Here is a 14905-nt window from a genome sequence, read left to right as displayed (position 1 = left end):
AGGCATGGAATTCCATTCCTTGGGTGCTACAAAAGTTCATTTCCCCCCAAAAAAGTTCCTTGCTGTTTAAGTTGCAAAACAATTCTTCATCATGTCTGAAAAACCAGAATTACTGCTGAATGAAACTTCTAGTGGCCAGGATCTGATTATCCCTTGCCTGTCCCTTTGAGAGCCAGAATTAGGATAAGTTATGAAAAACAAAGCAACATAGTTTATTCAAAGAAGAATTGCTGTTATGTACTTAATCTGCATATTTATATCAGGTGTGATATAATTCACTTTAACCTGGCAAAGAGTTTGGCTTTTCTTGAAGAGTAGGATATTGATGTATTATGATTGCTTGAATGAGAAGACTATAAATACCCTTGGTGGAAGGGTCATGAGGATGAATTAACAGCTTATAATCCAGATCTACTCTATGTCATTTGAATTATCTGTAGGCTACCTTTTAGAGCATGTCCCTCAGAAGATAATGTATAACAATGAGCTGACATACAGTTATACATCTGAAATTTCACATCACAGAAATACAGTACAGTAAAGAACCAGCAGCATAAAGGTAATTAATTAGTTAATTAAAGGTACCAGATTCTTGAAAATCTAAATTTATGAACTGTGTTCTATTACATGGAAATGAGTTCTACAATCATGGGGCATGCTACTTTGAGCTCATCAGCCTAACTGATCTTCCCAGAAGATCTGCAAGGGATCTCCAGCTGATCTTAACAAGTAGGGAGGAGCATCAGCCCTTTACACAAGGGGTGGACAGAAGGTAGAGTAGACTCTACTAACAGAACTCTGGGTGATCTATATTAAAGCTCTAAGGATTTATAACCCTTGAGCTTTAAAAAAGACAAGAAAAACTGCAAGCAAAAGGGAAAAAAATCTCTAGCATGGATGCCCTATCCCGAATAATAATCTTAGAACTGCAGAGCTGGAAGGGACCTCATGGATCATCGAGTCCAGCCCCTATCAAGGAGGCACAAGGTGGGAATCAAACTCCCTACCTCTGGCTCTGCTGCCTGATGCCTAAACCACTGAGCTATCCAGCAATTATAATAGATCCCACATGTTCCTTATATGTAAAATGTGACTATTAATTGGTTTCTTTTGATCAGCTTTTTGTTCAACTTTGCTGCTGAGTCTGAGAGTGTAGTACCAGAATCCAGAATCTGGTACTGGTACCAAAATCTACCCATATCATTCGATCCAGTCAGGAGGTGAGGCTGAGGAGCTTGACGCTGAGGGAGGTCTGGAAGGAAAAAACAAGAAACCGGACTTTCTTGGCGGTAGCTCCTCGCCTCTGGAATAATCTTCCTCCTGCGATCCATGCAGCCCCTTCGCTGGGCATCTTCAAAAGCCAATTTAAAACCTGGCTGTTTAAGCAGGTCTTCCCTGCAGCTATTATTTGACTATCTTCTTTTCCCCTCTTTCCAGCTTGAATAATCTGATCACTAATAATGTTGTTATGTTTTTAAATTGTTATATATGTTGGAAGCCACCAAGAGTAGTCTATTGACTAGATGGGCGAGGTACAAAATAAATGAATGAATGAATGAATGAATGAATGAATGAATGAATGAATGAATGAATAAATAAATAAATAAATAAATAAATAAATAAATAAATAAATAAATAAATAAATAAAAAGCATGCATATGGTTCCATGGAGTGTAGCAAGTAAAAAGCAAAAAAAGAGCAAAGCATGTTGCTTGTATACCACCCCACAGTGCTTCAAGCATTCTCTGGGTGGTTTACAAGTTAATTATGCAGGCTACACATTGCCCCTCCCCCCAGCAAGCTGGGTACTCATTTTACCAACCTCAGAAGCCTTGGAAGGATAGAAGTAATTGACGGAATGCCAATTATATTATCATGATTGGTGGATCTCAGCAGTGTTCAGTTAAAACACAAAGCAGATTCTACAGGACTGCTTTCAATAACCGAATCCAAACTTCCTAGGACTTCACAAAGCTGAAGCCAAGCTGCTGTTGAAGTTAAGTAGACACAGCCTAAAATGCTACACAAGTGGGAAGCTACCTAAGAATGTGAGGAATTCAGTCTTTATGAATTCTGATACAAACTGACCTCACTTGCATTCTCTGGCCTAATGAGCAGATCAGAACCTCCATTTGTATTATTATTTACACTTCCAAAATATTCTGGCAGAATTTACTGGATTTAAAAAAATGTACAAGCATGAAAATCAAGATGTGTATATATACATTTTAATGTCAAATATATGAATTTTCTAAAATTTTCTAAAAATATTACTGCAGATACGGAAAGAAATGGACATATGGTGGAACACCTGTGAAAGTGGCACAGATTAGAAATAGACTGCTTGGGCACCCCTACAAAGAGCCATCTGTAAGTGGCTGTGAGCTCTATGAAGAAAGAACATAATAAACAGAAACCAAAATATGTTAATAGTACTTTGAGAAGACACAGAATCAGCTAACCTTAGTGCCCTCAACAAATATGTTGGGCCATATGTGATACTGTTTCAACCCACTTATGACCTTGAGGAAAAAATAAAAAGGAAAAGACAACAAAGCAAAAATGCCCACCAATACTACTTTGTCTATTTTCAGGCAATAATCTTTGGATTTTCCTTTTGGAGAAAAATATTGGCCAAAATCCCACTTGCACAGCTCTGTAGTTATTGCAACTCCGAAATAGTTTTGAACTCGTTTTCCTGGAGGCTGCAATCAATGGCTTCCTTTGGTGATGTCTGGTTACAAGTAACTTTGTTCCATTGTCTACCAGTCATGTGCACCCCAAAAGCACCCTTAATCAGCAGTGATGTGCCTTTAATTAGTGGTGATTTGCCACTGGTGGTGAAATAATCCTCATTGTGCACATGGAGCAGTGCAACAGCTTTTAAACTATTATACAGTGGGCCCTCAACATATGGAATTCATCTGTATTGGAACAGTGGCTGCAGGTCGAAAAGTCTGTAGGTCGAGGATCCACTGACCTACAATGCATTGAAAACTGATTAATCCGTAAAGGGCCATTTTTGTTCCATTTTGTTTTTGTTTTTTCCGGTCTGTAGGTCAATTCTCCGGCTGCAAATCAAACCTAAATTTTGGGACCAGAGAAGTCTGTAACTTGAAAAGTCTGTAAGTGGAGCCATCTGTAAGTCAAGGGTCCACTGTATTTGAAAAGATACAGATATGCTTCTAACAAGTTAAGTTAGCTACAAGGTCTAATAGTTTGAATAGTTTTGAATTTGTTTTCCCGCAGGCTCCAAGTGGAGGCTTTGGACAGAGTTAGCCTAACATGAGCATATGGCTTGCTGCATTCTAGAATCCTGCATTGTGATCTGTTACTGCAGCTTCCCAACCCATGTCCTTTGCTCATAAATGTGCTAAAACAAATACATAAATCCAGAAGCATTTTAAGGCTCTGGCTCTCACTTTCCTTTAAAAGAAATGTATGAATGGGATGGCATAGACCTCCTACTTGTCTGAAGGAAGAGGAAGAAAATCAGACCATGATTTGACAGGCCTCCATCAAATGTCTGGGGAATGCTGATCACAGAATATACAAAGCTGCCTTACAGTCAGTCTGAGTGTTGCTCCATCTAGCTATTACATGCACTGACTGGCAGCAACTGTCCTGGGTCCAATAAGTGGCCATTCCCAACACTAAAATGAAGCACTGGGGATTGAACCTGCAGCCTTCTGCATGCTACACACATGCTGTCTACCACAAGGCTACTGCCCTCCTCCAAGGTAAAAAAAGGACCCACCAGATTCATCAACCTTGTTTCTGTTACTATCACATTGCTTTCAGGACAGAGCAGTTACAATCTGGGAGATCTGTGCTATTTCTCAATGCTCCAAAAGGTATGTGTGTACACTCACATACATACTGACAGTACTAGTTCTGTACATCTGAAACATCCTCCTTTGTCCTCCATATGAAACATCCTCCTTTGTAAATCTGAAATTCTCCTTTGTCCTCTGCCTGCAATTTCTCAGCACTGTACTAAAGGCTGGGCTGGCTGTGAAGGTGGCAGTCCTGCTGGTGGAGCCTGCCACTAACTCTATCACAGGAAAGTGATCTCCTCAGGCTACAGTCTCTGTATAGGAAACAATCTACTGAGGACTCTTAACAGCAGCTGGCTTTTTTTATTTGCAGAGGAGTTGCTTCAGCCAAGATTCTCGGCTGCACTATTTCAGACTACTGGGTGGGTGGGTGGGGACAGTTCTGAATGTTCTTCCCACATATAAACTCCTCCAAATATAGTTATGTTAATACATCAGGGAGAAAGAGAGGGCCTTAACACAGACTTATCTGATGTGATAATTTACTATTCGCAAGGATATTTTTACACACAAAAATGTCTACAAACATGACATCTTACTGTCCGCTATTTCAAATAGTATAGTCCAGAATACTGCCATCTCCATCTACCACCTCATAATGCACAATGTGCAGAATGGAGATGCTGCTGATATGTTGGAGTTTTCACAGCACTGTGCAGATTAGTCTGGCACATGATGCAGACACTTGGATCAAACATCTGTTTGACAGTGATGTACCGATGGGTCTGCTGCCATTATCTGGCACTTCCTTGGTGTGTGACCATTCACTACTTCATTTGGAACCAGTTAAATTGACTGGGACAGAATTTTTTGCATTCCTGCTTTAAAAAAAGGATGTGTCATTGTAGCAGAACCCAAGAGATGATGTCATTCCTGCATGTCAATCAGAAGATAGAGCAGGAAGGGCGGAGTCAGAATGACAGTTAAGATAGCTGGAAGAGACAGTTAGAGAGAGTTGGAATGAGATAGGGATAGAGAGAAATAGGGACAAGAAGATGTGGAGAGTGTGCTAGGGTTTAGGAATAGATAAGAAGGGGTTAAGAAAGGAAATTGAAAGAGTAAAATATATTGAACAAGCAGGAATGAACACATAAGCATAACATAAGAAATACCAGTGACTGAATACATGATTTAAAATATGCATACCTGACCCAGTTATATATTTGATTCTCCTTATGATTTTGTTCATTAATAAAAGAATATTTGATCAAACCCCTGATTCCTAAGTTATATGATCAGCTCCTATATTGTGTGTGGGATTTGAATTGGTATTAATACCTGGTGGCAGTGAAAAGGGCATATTTACCTTTGTGGAGCCCAGAGAAATAAGGGACCACAAGGGGGATCGCCACAAGTGGTGGCAGCAGAAGTGGGATTCGAAATATAATCCAGTGAGCCGAAAAGATTTCAGTAAACCAAAGAAAACTTTAATTCCCTGAGCTTAGGGAACCTAGTAGTCTGGTGCTGTCAGGGCAGGAGTGGGACCCTTAGAAGTAGCTTGGTGAAAAGCTTAAAAGGGACTCCTGAGGCAGACCAGGGAAGGACTACAGAAAAGGGGAAGCTCTGAGGGAAAATTCAACAGTTTAAGGTTTACCTCAAGATTGTGAAAGACCAGAGTGGGCTAGCTTTGGGGTCCTAGGCTATGAGAAGAGAGGGCTGAGGTGACATGAAGTGAAAGCCAGGGTCAAACAGGTCTGAGGGAAACAGAAACAAGCAGAGAAGCTTGGAAATCAGAAAAATAAACAGGTGTGTGGCTGAAAGCCAAACAGAAACAGTGTATCCCACAAGGAGCTCAGGCAGGGTGCCTAGAATAACAAAGTAGTGAAGCAAGCCTAGAGCAGGTTGTCTAAGCTACTAAGTATCTCTCCCTAGCACAGAGAAAAAAAATAGACCCCTTTTAAAAAGAGGTTTGTGTTTTGAATCTGAGAACACAGATAAGCCATGCCTCCTAAAAGAGGGAAGAAGTTAACAATGGAAGTTCCTGAAGGACAGGAGCTACCTCACAAAGAGGAAAGTACTCTTGAGGTAGCTGAGCAGGAGGATGCTACTCAGGAGAATGATGATGATGCTTCAAGGGGAGAAGGAGAAGCTACTTTAACCTCCCAAGAGTTTCAAAAGTGGAAGTTGGAGAAAGAGTTTCACTTAAGAGAATTACAGCTCAAAAATGAAGCTGAAGCCAGAAAATTGGCCATAGAGCAAGAAAGAGAAAAGATGAGGGCTGAGCTAGAAGCAAAGGAAAGAGATGAGGCCAGGAGAGTAGAGGCAGAAGCAAAAGAAAGAGCTGAAGCCAGAGAAATGGGCATGAGGAAAAAGCAGATGGAACACGAATTCAAAATGAAACAAATAGAATTGAAAATCCAAAATTAAAATAATAAGAAATCCTACCCTGAGGGGAACTTATTAAAACCAGTTGTATATATAAAAGAAGTAAAGAACTCAAATTATTCTGAGGTAAAATTTGAAGGGAAGGACAGAAAGATGGAAGCCAGAGTGTACCTCAGAGACCAACTGACAGTTGGAAGCCATTTTAAGGGCAAGCCCTCAGAGCAGGGCCAGCATAAATTTAAAAACTGGGAAGGGAAAGGAGAGAAATCTCCTAGTTTTGAACAAAAAGCTGTTAGATGTTTTTCTTGTGGAGAACTAGGCCACTTTAAAATGCAATGTGTTAAAAACAGAGATTTTGGGCAACAAAAAAGGAATTTAGATGTGCCTAAGAAAGTGTATTGCATACAGCAGAATGAGGCACCCACAGGGGCAGTTGAAGTGGGTGCCATAGGAATCACCAGTAGTGCTAGAGCAGAGAGCCCAAAGCAACTGAAACAGGAACACAGAGAGGTGTCAGAACTTGGAAAGAGTGGGGATGAGTTGAAGCAGGTTAATTTAGTGTATACAAGATCAAAAGGAAGACAGGAAACAATAAATTCAAAAATAGAGGAGAGGCAAGGTCCTACAATGGCAAGTCAAAGTATAGATAACTTAGGGAACATTTTGCAGAGACCCCTAGAAATTGCAGCAGAAAGTTTCCAGGGCTAGCAAAAGAAACATGAGCTAGAGGCTGACAGAAAAGCCAAAGGGGTAATATTTAACCCTGGAAATGAGGATCTGAAGCTAGAAACCTCCAAAGAGAGCAAGTTACAATTAGATGAGGCAGATCCACTCAAAATAAACCCCAAAATGAACCAAAGAAACTACCTAATACAAGAGAAGGGAGAACCAGGACAGAAAGTGGTTCAAACAAACATGATAGTACCAGATTATAGAAGGGAGGAAGAGCTCCTAGGTGCTAGAAAAGAAGATGCCCAAATCAGTCCCTTACGTTCCCTAGAGAAACAAAAAGAAGTGAGAGCCTTGCTGATAAGACAGAAGCAAGTCTTCTCAAGGGAATAGTACACAGGGAATAGTGCACCTAATTGATACTACAGGTGCAACTCCAAAGTGTTCACCAGAGATTAGAGAAATAGCTAGCCCTACAGCTAACCTAAGATACAAAAAGAAAGCTGAAAATATCCAGAGGGTGAGCAACTGCGAGGAGGTTGTTGGGAAGGCGGTGATGGCCGGTTGGATCGTGAGAGGTGCAGAGTCCCGGAAGGAGTTCCGCGCTGAGGTATCCAGATTTGAATCCAGAGCCATGCTGAGCCAAGCAGATGACGAGGAAGATCATCAGCCAGTTACATTCCTGAGTGGAAAGCTGCAGCCGGGGAAGAGACATCGTGCTTCGAGGGAACGTAAGTGGGACAAAAGGGAGTGGTTGTTACAGGAGATTAAGCCGTGCAAAGGAAAAGGACAATTTGGACTATGCACAGACTCTTCACCTTTAACTGAATTACGAACTGGGAAAGCCTACAAGAACAGGCTTGCAAACTGGAAGAGAAACTTGCAAGGTTTGCACTTTAAATTCGCAAGAAAAGAAAAACTCAGAAGATAGCTGCTGAAGCCTGGGCATGAAGACCGAAGGAAGAATAAATGGACTACTGGAAGGAAGTGTAAAATGTAACAATATGCTTCCAGTTAGGTATAAATAGAAATAAGTAATTGCAAAAGTAATTATTCTTTAAAAGGAAAGAATGATAAGAAATGTAGAATGTAATAAACTGTTCCAGTTATGTATAAGTAAAAATAAGTAATTACAAATGTAATTGCATTGAAAATGAAAGAATGGTAAGTGATGTAGAAGGTAATAAGCTGTTCCAGTTATGTGTAAATAAAAGTAAGTAACTGCAAAAGTAACTGTACTTTTAAATGAAGAAGGATAAGCAATAGAAAAGTGTATTAACAAAGAAATTGAAAGTATTGATTGAAAATATTAATTGATAAAAGTACTGTAAATGAAAAAATTGGTAAGCAATGGAAAAGTGTAATAACAAAGGAATTAAAAGGGTTGATTGAACAGGTTAACTGAGTGGAGTTAAAGATATGGAGTAAGCATTAATGTGTAATGTTATTATAAGTTGATGGATGGAAATATTAAACCGCTTCTATGTTGTTCATGGAGCAAACCACTATAGGTTTACTCCATGGAACAAACTTGCTAAGGGGGGGAGGTATGTAGCGGAACCCAAGAGATGATGTCATTCCTGCATGTCAATCAGAAGATAGAGCAGGAAGGGCGGAGTCAGAATGACAAGACAGCTGGAAGAGACAGTTAGAGAGAGTTGGAATGAGATAGGGATAGAGAGAAGTAGGAACAAGAAGATGTGGAGAGAGTGCTAGGGTTTAGGAATAGATAAGAAGGGGTTAAGAAAGGAAATTGGTGTAAAATATATTGAACAAGCAGGAATGAACACATAAGCATAACATAAGGAATACCAGTGATTGAATACATGATTTAAAATATGCATACCTGACCCAGTTATATATTTGATTCTCCTTATGATTTTGATCATTAATAAAAGAATATTTGATCAAACCCCTGTTTCCTAAGTTATATGATCAGCTCCTACATGTATATGTGTGTGGGATTTGAATTGGTATTAAGATAATACCTGGTGGCAGCGAAAAGGGCGTATTTACCTTTGTGGAGCCCAGAGAAACAAGGGACCACAAGGGGGATCGCCACAGTCGTAATTATTTTTCAAATGTTTTCCACATGGCCTGTCTGCCATCTCTAGAATTTCCTTACTTTAGTAGTTATACTTAAGGATGCTCCATGATCCAAAAGGACTGATGCTACATCTTCATGTCCCTCTCGTGCTGCAAGGTGCAATGGAGTATACCCAGATGTCGTAGAGGCGTTTGGAGAAGCTCCTTGTTGCAACAGTTGTTGCACTATATCAGCTTTGCCCAGTCGAGCAGAGATATGGAGGGGCGTTTGGTCATCCTAAGCGAGAAAAAGAAAAGGGCCACATTGGACAAATCACTCTACAGTCACAGATACACATAACTACTGTAATTAGAAAGTCTGTTATCTTAACCAGCTGTATAGAGACTGTATCCTATAGAAATGTTATGTAGAATACAATGTGTCTTTCTCTATTACATCAAGAATTATGCTGCCTATCTCTATAAAACAGCTTAAAGATGGCTTGCCTACCTTTGCAAAACCCCATACTATGTTGTGAGTCTTTGATACATGAAGAGTATAAAACTGGTATCTCTCTTGTATGTTTATCAATCTATTATTGACACATCTATATCTTGCTTTTCTGCTTTAACTGAAACAACAGAAGACAGCTCAATATATATGGAATGACTGAGTCTATGGACACTGATTTCAAGACAATGGGTGTCTATATTGCTAAGCATATACCAACCAGTATGTATAGGATGTCTACATATCCCAAATCAGGATGAACACAGAAAATGCTGGGATCTCCCTGCACTTCCACGGGTGCATTTGTAGGGTCATGGGAGAAAGTCTTTTCTGTCATTTCTCCCAATCTTTGGAACTCCCTCACACAGGAGGCCAGGCTGGCCCCATCTTTGCTGTCTTTCTGCAATCAAAGACCTTTCTCTTCAGGGAAACTTTCCCTTCTGAGTGGTTTATTGTGCCTTACTGCTTTGAATACATTTTTTGTGTTGCTTTTGCTCACAATTCTTTAGTGTGGTATTTGTTTGATCCTTTTTAGTAGTTGTACACTTACTGCTTTTAGCTTTAAATGTTGTATTTTAATGATGTAAACCATCTTGGGTCATTTTTAAGGAGAAGGTGGGGTAAAATATTTTCAGTCAATCAATCCAATCAATCTGCAGGGAGAAATATGGTTTCCTATGCAAAACATTGAGAGTTTCATGCAGGAAACCCAGTCCTACCTTATGGCAAAATCCTACAAACAATCCCACTAAATTATGCACTGAATTTGCTGAGGAAGAAATGGGCATCATCTGCTGATTAGGAAATTAAAGGAAAGAGAAGAGGAAAGAAAATCTTGTGGGGATCCACAAGGAGAAAAATAGAAGTATTTCAGTCAGCTGTCATAATTGCAGTACCAACCAGGGTCTAACATTGCTCTGATGCTTGCTCTAGGCCTGGTATGCTTATTGGCATGTAACTACTGTTTAAATGTCCCAAAATACTCCAAATGTATAACTGCTCTGGGGCACTGTAGGAAATATAAATGGTGGCATCAAGTTAGCCAGCATTGATTGTATTGCTACTGCTATAACTTAATAGAACTCAGGAGAGCATATTGCTGAGGACATCTGCCAACCTGAAGTAACCTTGCTGATTCTGCTGTGGAGGCCAGGGGCTCCTATCATTACCTGTAACTCAGAATCATTCTACAAGCCCCCCATGCCTGGATGTTCTTTCTTTCTATGACAGAAGAAGCCCATAGAGATTACCCAATGATCATCAGTTAACAGCTGGGGGCAGGGCTTTTTTTAGCACATGGACTATCACCGTTGTTACAGTAACATCATCCTCCAGAAAGCTCTCAAACAGCCTACTATGACCTCCTTTTGTTACCTGGTATCTTCTCCCAGCAGAGCTTGCAAAAGTCACTTTTTTGGTATCTTCTCCCATCAGATCTTGTCTACCTGGCTAACAACCCAGCCACAATCATAAAGGCCGATAAGATCTCTCAATGAGATCTGTTGTCCAGCACTAATCCCTGAATCTCCTGAGATAAGGCAACGTATTAAATATACCCCATAGCAGTTCTCTGTCTCACAGTAGCGTGTCAGCCACATGCCACTTCTGATGCAAGTCATGTAGAAAAATAATCTTTTTACCTTAGCTTTAGCTTCTACTTGAGCACCATTCTGGACTAAGTATCGGACAACTTCTGATTGGCCAGCTCGTGCTGCCATATGGAGTGCAGTCTCTCCCCTCTATGAATGGAAAAATATTATCAAGAGATTAAGGTCCTTCCAAACAACAACAATGAAAGGAAACTTCAAAAGTTAAAACACAACCAGAGTTATCTTTATCAGCAAACAAAAAAAGATTTACATTCTAGTCAGAAACAATCATGGCATGAATATTTTTAAGGAGCTGTCTGGCAACAGAACACAGAAACCCATCAATATTTGACCTCTCATTGTCTGCCTTAGAAAGTAATTTATTCCAGCATTGATTTTCTAACTACCAAGGCACATGAGTGTTTTGCTCTTTGCCAGAGAAAACAATGCCTTTTAAAAATGGGTACTCATAGCATTGACAAAACATTGAATTAAATGACCATTTACAGTTGGTCAAGCATTAGTAATTATGCCAAGCTTCATGTATTTAGATGTGTGCATTTTTCTTCAATTTGCTTCTTTTCTGTTTTACTCTCAACTGCCTTGATTTCCATTTTCAGCAGACAAGTACACAGTTGGGCATATCAAAATAAATTGACAACAACAAAAAGAATCACATTTTTAAAAAAACAACTACTACTGCAGGCTTCATATGTTGCATTTAAAAGAAGGAAGTTGCTTTCTAGATCTTTTCCAATCCAGTGAATCTTTAAAAGCAAACATTGTTTACAGGACCAATAGCACTGCATGAATTTGTGATTTAAAAGGCTTTTGGAGAGCAAAACATCACCATTTCATTGTACCAATGCTTTGCCTCTTGTATGTCTTGCTTGGCAAAGATCATTGGTGCTGAAGCCTACTAAAAACTGAGTGGATTTGTGCATGCACATTTTCTGAAGCCTGGTTATTTTAATTTATCACAAATGCACCTAAAACAGATCTGCTGTTTAACACCTTTACATGAAACCTTTATAACTTTGAAGTACTCTAGAACAGTTGTGCAAGGCACTGGAAGTGTTTCTTTATAAGATGCTGCAATTTATTAACCACATCAACAGAACCTGTCTCAGAAAAGGCAGCCGGCATGGGTCAGGAGATGGGAAATGGTCCTGGTCTTCTGGAATTATCTGTCACTCAAGAAGTTAAATGTACAGTACTTCTCTAAAATTAGAGGAACTGAGAAATAATAAATGAACATTTCCTTTTCTCAAGTAGAAAAAAAGATACAGGAAATTTGGGTAAAAAGTGGTAAGCAGTTCTACATTAATCAGAACACTGGCTGTAAACCAGAAGACCATCCATTAATGCTGGGCAGTAACTTGGACTCTTTTAAGGAACACTTCACAGATGATCCAGCATAAAATGAAGGTGCAAAGGATCCACTCATCTGGGAATCATGGCCAAGGCCAGCTCCCCACTTGTGAGTGTATCTGCAAAGTATATTCATTTCCAGCTGTAGGTTTAATATGCACACTCCATTTTTACATGCAGACATAAAACACCCTGAGGACCACCTAAAAACAGAACACAGGAAAGAAGACCAAGAGACTTCAGGAACACATCTGGACTAGAGTTCTTCTTTACAGCATTGATACAGTATTTCTAGGATCCTTCCAAATAACTACCTCCCAGTGACAAGGTGAGGTAAGATGACAAGCCTGAATTATTTGTTTGGGACTTATTATTTGGGACTCACTTAGTCCTGGGAGTGAGTCTACGACCCTCACATTCAGTCTCAACCTGCACTTGCAGCCCCCCCCCTTTCCTTATTTATACTCTTCCACTTACGCTCACCCTTTTATCTCAGCTTTCTCCAACATGGTACACACTGTAACTCCCATTATCCCTGAACAGCAGGGGGAAGGACTACCTTACTGTTTGAACATCTTAATCTACTTCATATTTCCATGTTACATATAATGGATCCAAATGTTTTACTCTCTCTGAACATTATTTTTACTTCACATGAGTGATAATGTTTATGTGCCATTAATTTATCATGGAATGCATGGCCATGAGGCGGCTCATATGATCATAGAATCATAGAATCATGAAAACATGATGGCTGCCTGCAAAGAAAACAACTGTTTGGTAATCATCCCCTCTGAACAGGGTAGCATTTTGCCCAGCATTCTGGTACAATCTAAACAATACCTAGAATGTGCTTTCCATTAAACTCAGGATTAGCAACTGTAGCAACAGGAGTGAAGTGCAGCCCATTTTTATTCCCATGGGATACATGCCTATGAAAGCTCTTTCTACAGAAAGCTTGGAATTGCAATGTTGTTGACCACAAATCCCTTTTCCAAACTCCAGTGTTCAAGTTTGTCAAGACTGCAGGTTCCCACATTCCCACGTGGAATAACACAAAATACAACCAGGAAGGCAGGAAGACTCCTATGGAAAAATAGTGCAGTATATTTCCACAGCACACCACAGGACAGAAATGCAGCTTTATTAAATAGCCTTTATAAATTCCTGTCAGCCATGTAGCTTAGCAGGAATAAACACAGATCATAGGGATCGGGAACAGTAGCTCCAAACTCTGCCATGATCCCAATATAGGAAAGCATTTAAAAAAAGAAAAAAATGCACAAGAGTGATGAGCATGCACTACACTTTCTTGCTGATAAAAATATCAAAGGTGCTCACCACGTTGGTTGTGTTGGGCGATGCTCCATGATGCATCAGCTGTGAAACAATATTTACATGTCCCATGAAGGCAGCAACATGGATTGGAGTCAGACCAGACTGGAAAAATGTAATTGTGAGTGAGAGAAAGTGAGCACGTGAGTGAGAGAAAAAGAGAAATCGCTGTGGCATAGCACAGTATAAAAGTAAAGGTAAAGGTTCCCCTTGACATTTAGTCCAGTCGTGTCCAACTCTAGGGTGCGGTGCTCATCCCCCTTTCCAAGCCGTAGAGCCAGCGTTTGTCCGAAGACAGTTTCTGTGGTCACGTGGCCAGCGTGACTAGACACGGAATGCCATTACCTTCCCACTATGGTGGTACCTATTTATCTACTCACATTTTTACATGCTTTCAAACTGCTAGGTTGGCAGAAGTAGTGCAGTATAAGCTGTAGTAAATCTGACCTGTCTAAACCCTGACAACAAAAGTGGACAGCACTGTGGGTTGCTTTACAAGCTCTGTATTTGATTGCTATCAAACCACATCTGTCTAGGACAAGACATACTATTATGATGATTTTTTTTAAAAAAAATGCACAGACATGGGATACCTCTTATTTGACTAACTAAAACTTTACAAAAGTGTGCAAGCTTTTCAGATCTGAAGAGCTCTTTATCTAGATAGTTCTAGTTCAGTCCAGTTCTCTCACTCACTTCTATTACAGCAGAAAATCACAGTCTGCACACTTCAGATATAACAGTAGACTATGCCTTGCCTCTAAATCAGAAGTGAGAGAAGAATCAAAAGTGTTCAACAGAAAGTGGGAACATGCAACGACAGAGATCACCAACAAAGCAGCAAACCCACTGACTGTAATTTCACCCTGCCCAGAAAAAAAATACCTTGGCAGACATATAAGGAGAATGCCAAGGGTCTACAGCCACATTTGACAACATGTTAACATTTTGACAATTTAGATGGTTTACACCATCAGTGGTATAGCCTCAACCCATTCTTTGTATCCAGCATGTGTGGTCCATGATCCAAGCAGGGGAGAACCCATTCCCCCATTTCAGAGTGAGGCACCCTGAGACTATACCTGGATCACACCCTGCTATGTTGAACAAGTAAGGCCTATCCTAGGTATCTGCAGAGCAGTGTCACAGGCCTTATTCAGAGTGTAGGACTCAAAGGTGATGTCCAAATGATGTAGAGTAGACCTCTGCATGTTCATTGCACAGATCTACATAGGCAGCATAAC

General features: G+C 40.1%; 1 protein-coding gene across 50 annotated transcripts in view; it reads right to left on the bottom strand.

The window, feature by feature from the left end:
* The window catches only part of ANK3 (ankyrin 3), a 543412-nt gene that overhangs the window by 134210 nt on the left and 394297 nt on the right, over positions 1-14905 (bottom strand). For all 50 annotated transcript variants that reach the window (XM_072995141.2, XM_078390918.1, XM_078390937.1 and 47 more), the window contains 3 exons: positions 13668-13766; positions 11007-11105; positions 8956-9153 (listed from right to left, as the gene is read on the bottom strand). In XM_072995141.2, coding sequence (XP_072851242.2) covers positions 8956-9153; positions 11007-11105; positions 13668-13766 — 396 coding nt within the window. The remainder of the gene's footprint in view (positions 1-8955; positions 9154-11006; positions 11106-13667; positions 13767-14905) is intronic.

The sequence above is a fragment of the Pogona vitticeps genome, chromosome 3, assembly GCF_051106095.1.
Source record: "Pogona vitticeps strain Pit_001003342236 chromosome 3, PviZW2.1, whole genome shotgun sequence".
In the NCBI taxonomy this organism is placed as follows: Eukaryota; Metazoa; Chordata; class Lepidosauria; order Squamata; family Agamidae; genus Pogona; species Pogona vitticeps.
This window is presented reverse-complemented; position numbering and strand designations above follow the sequence as displayed.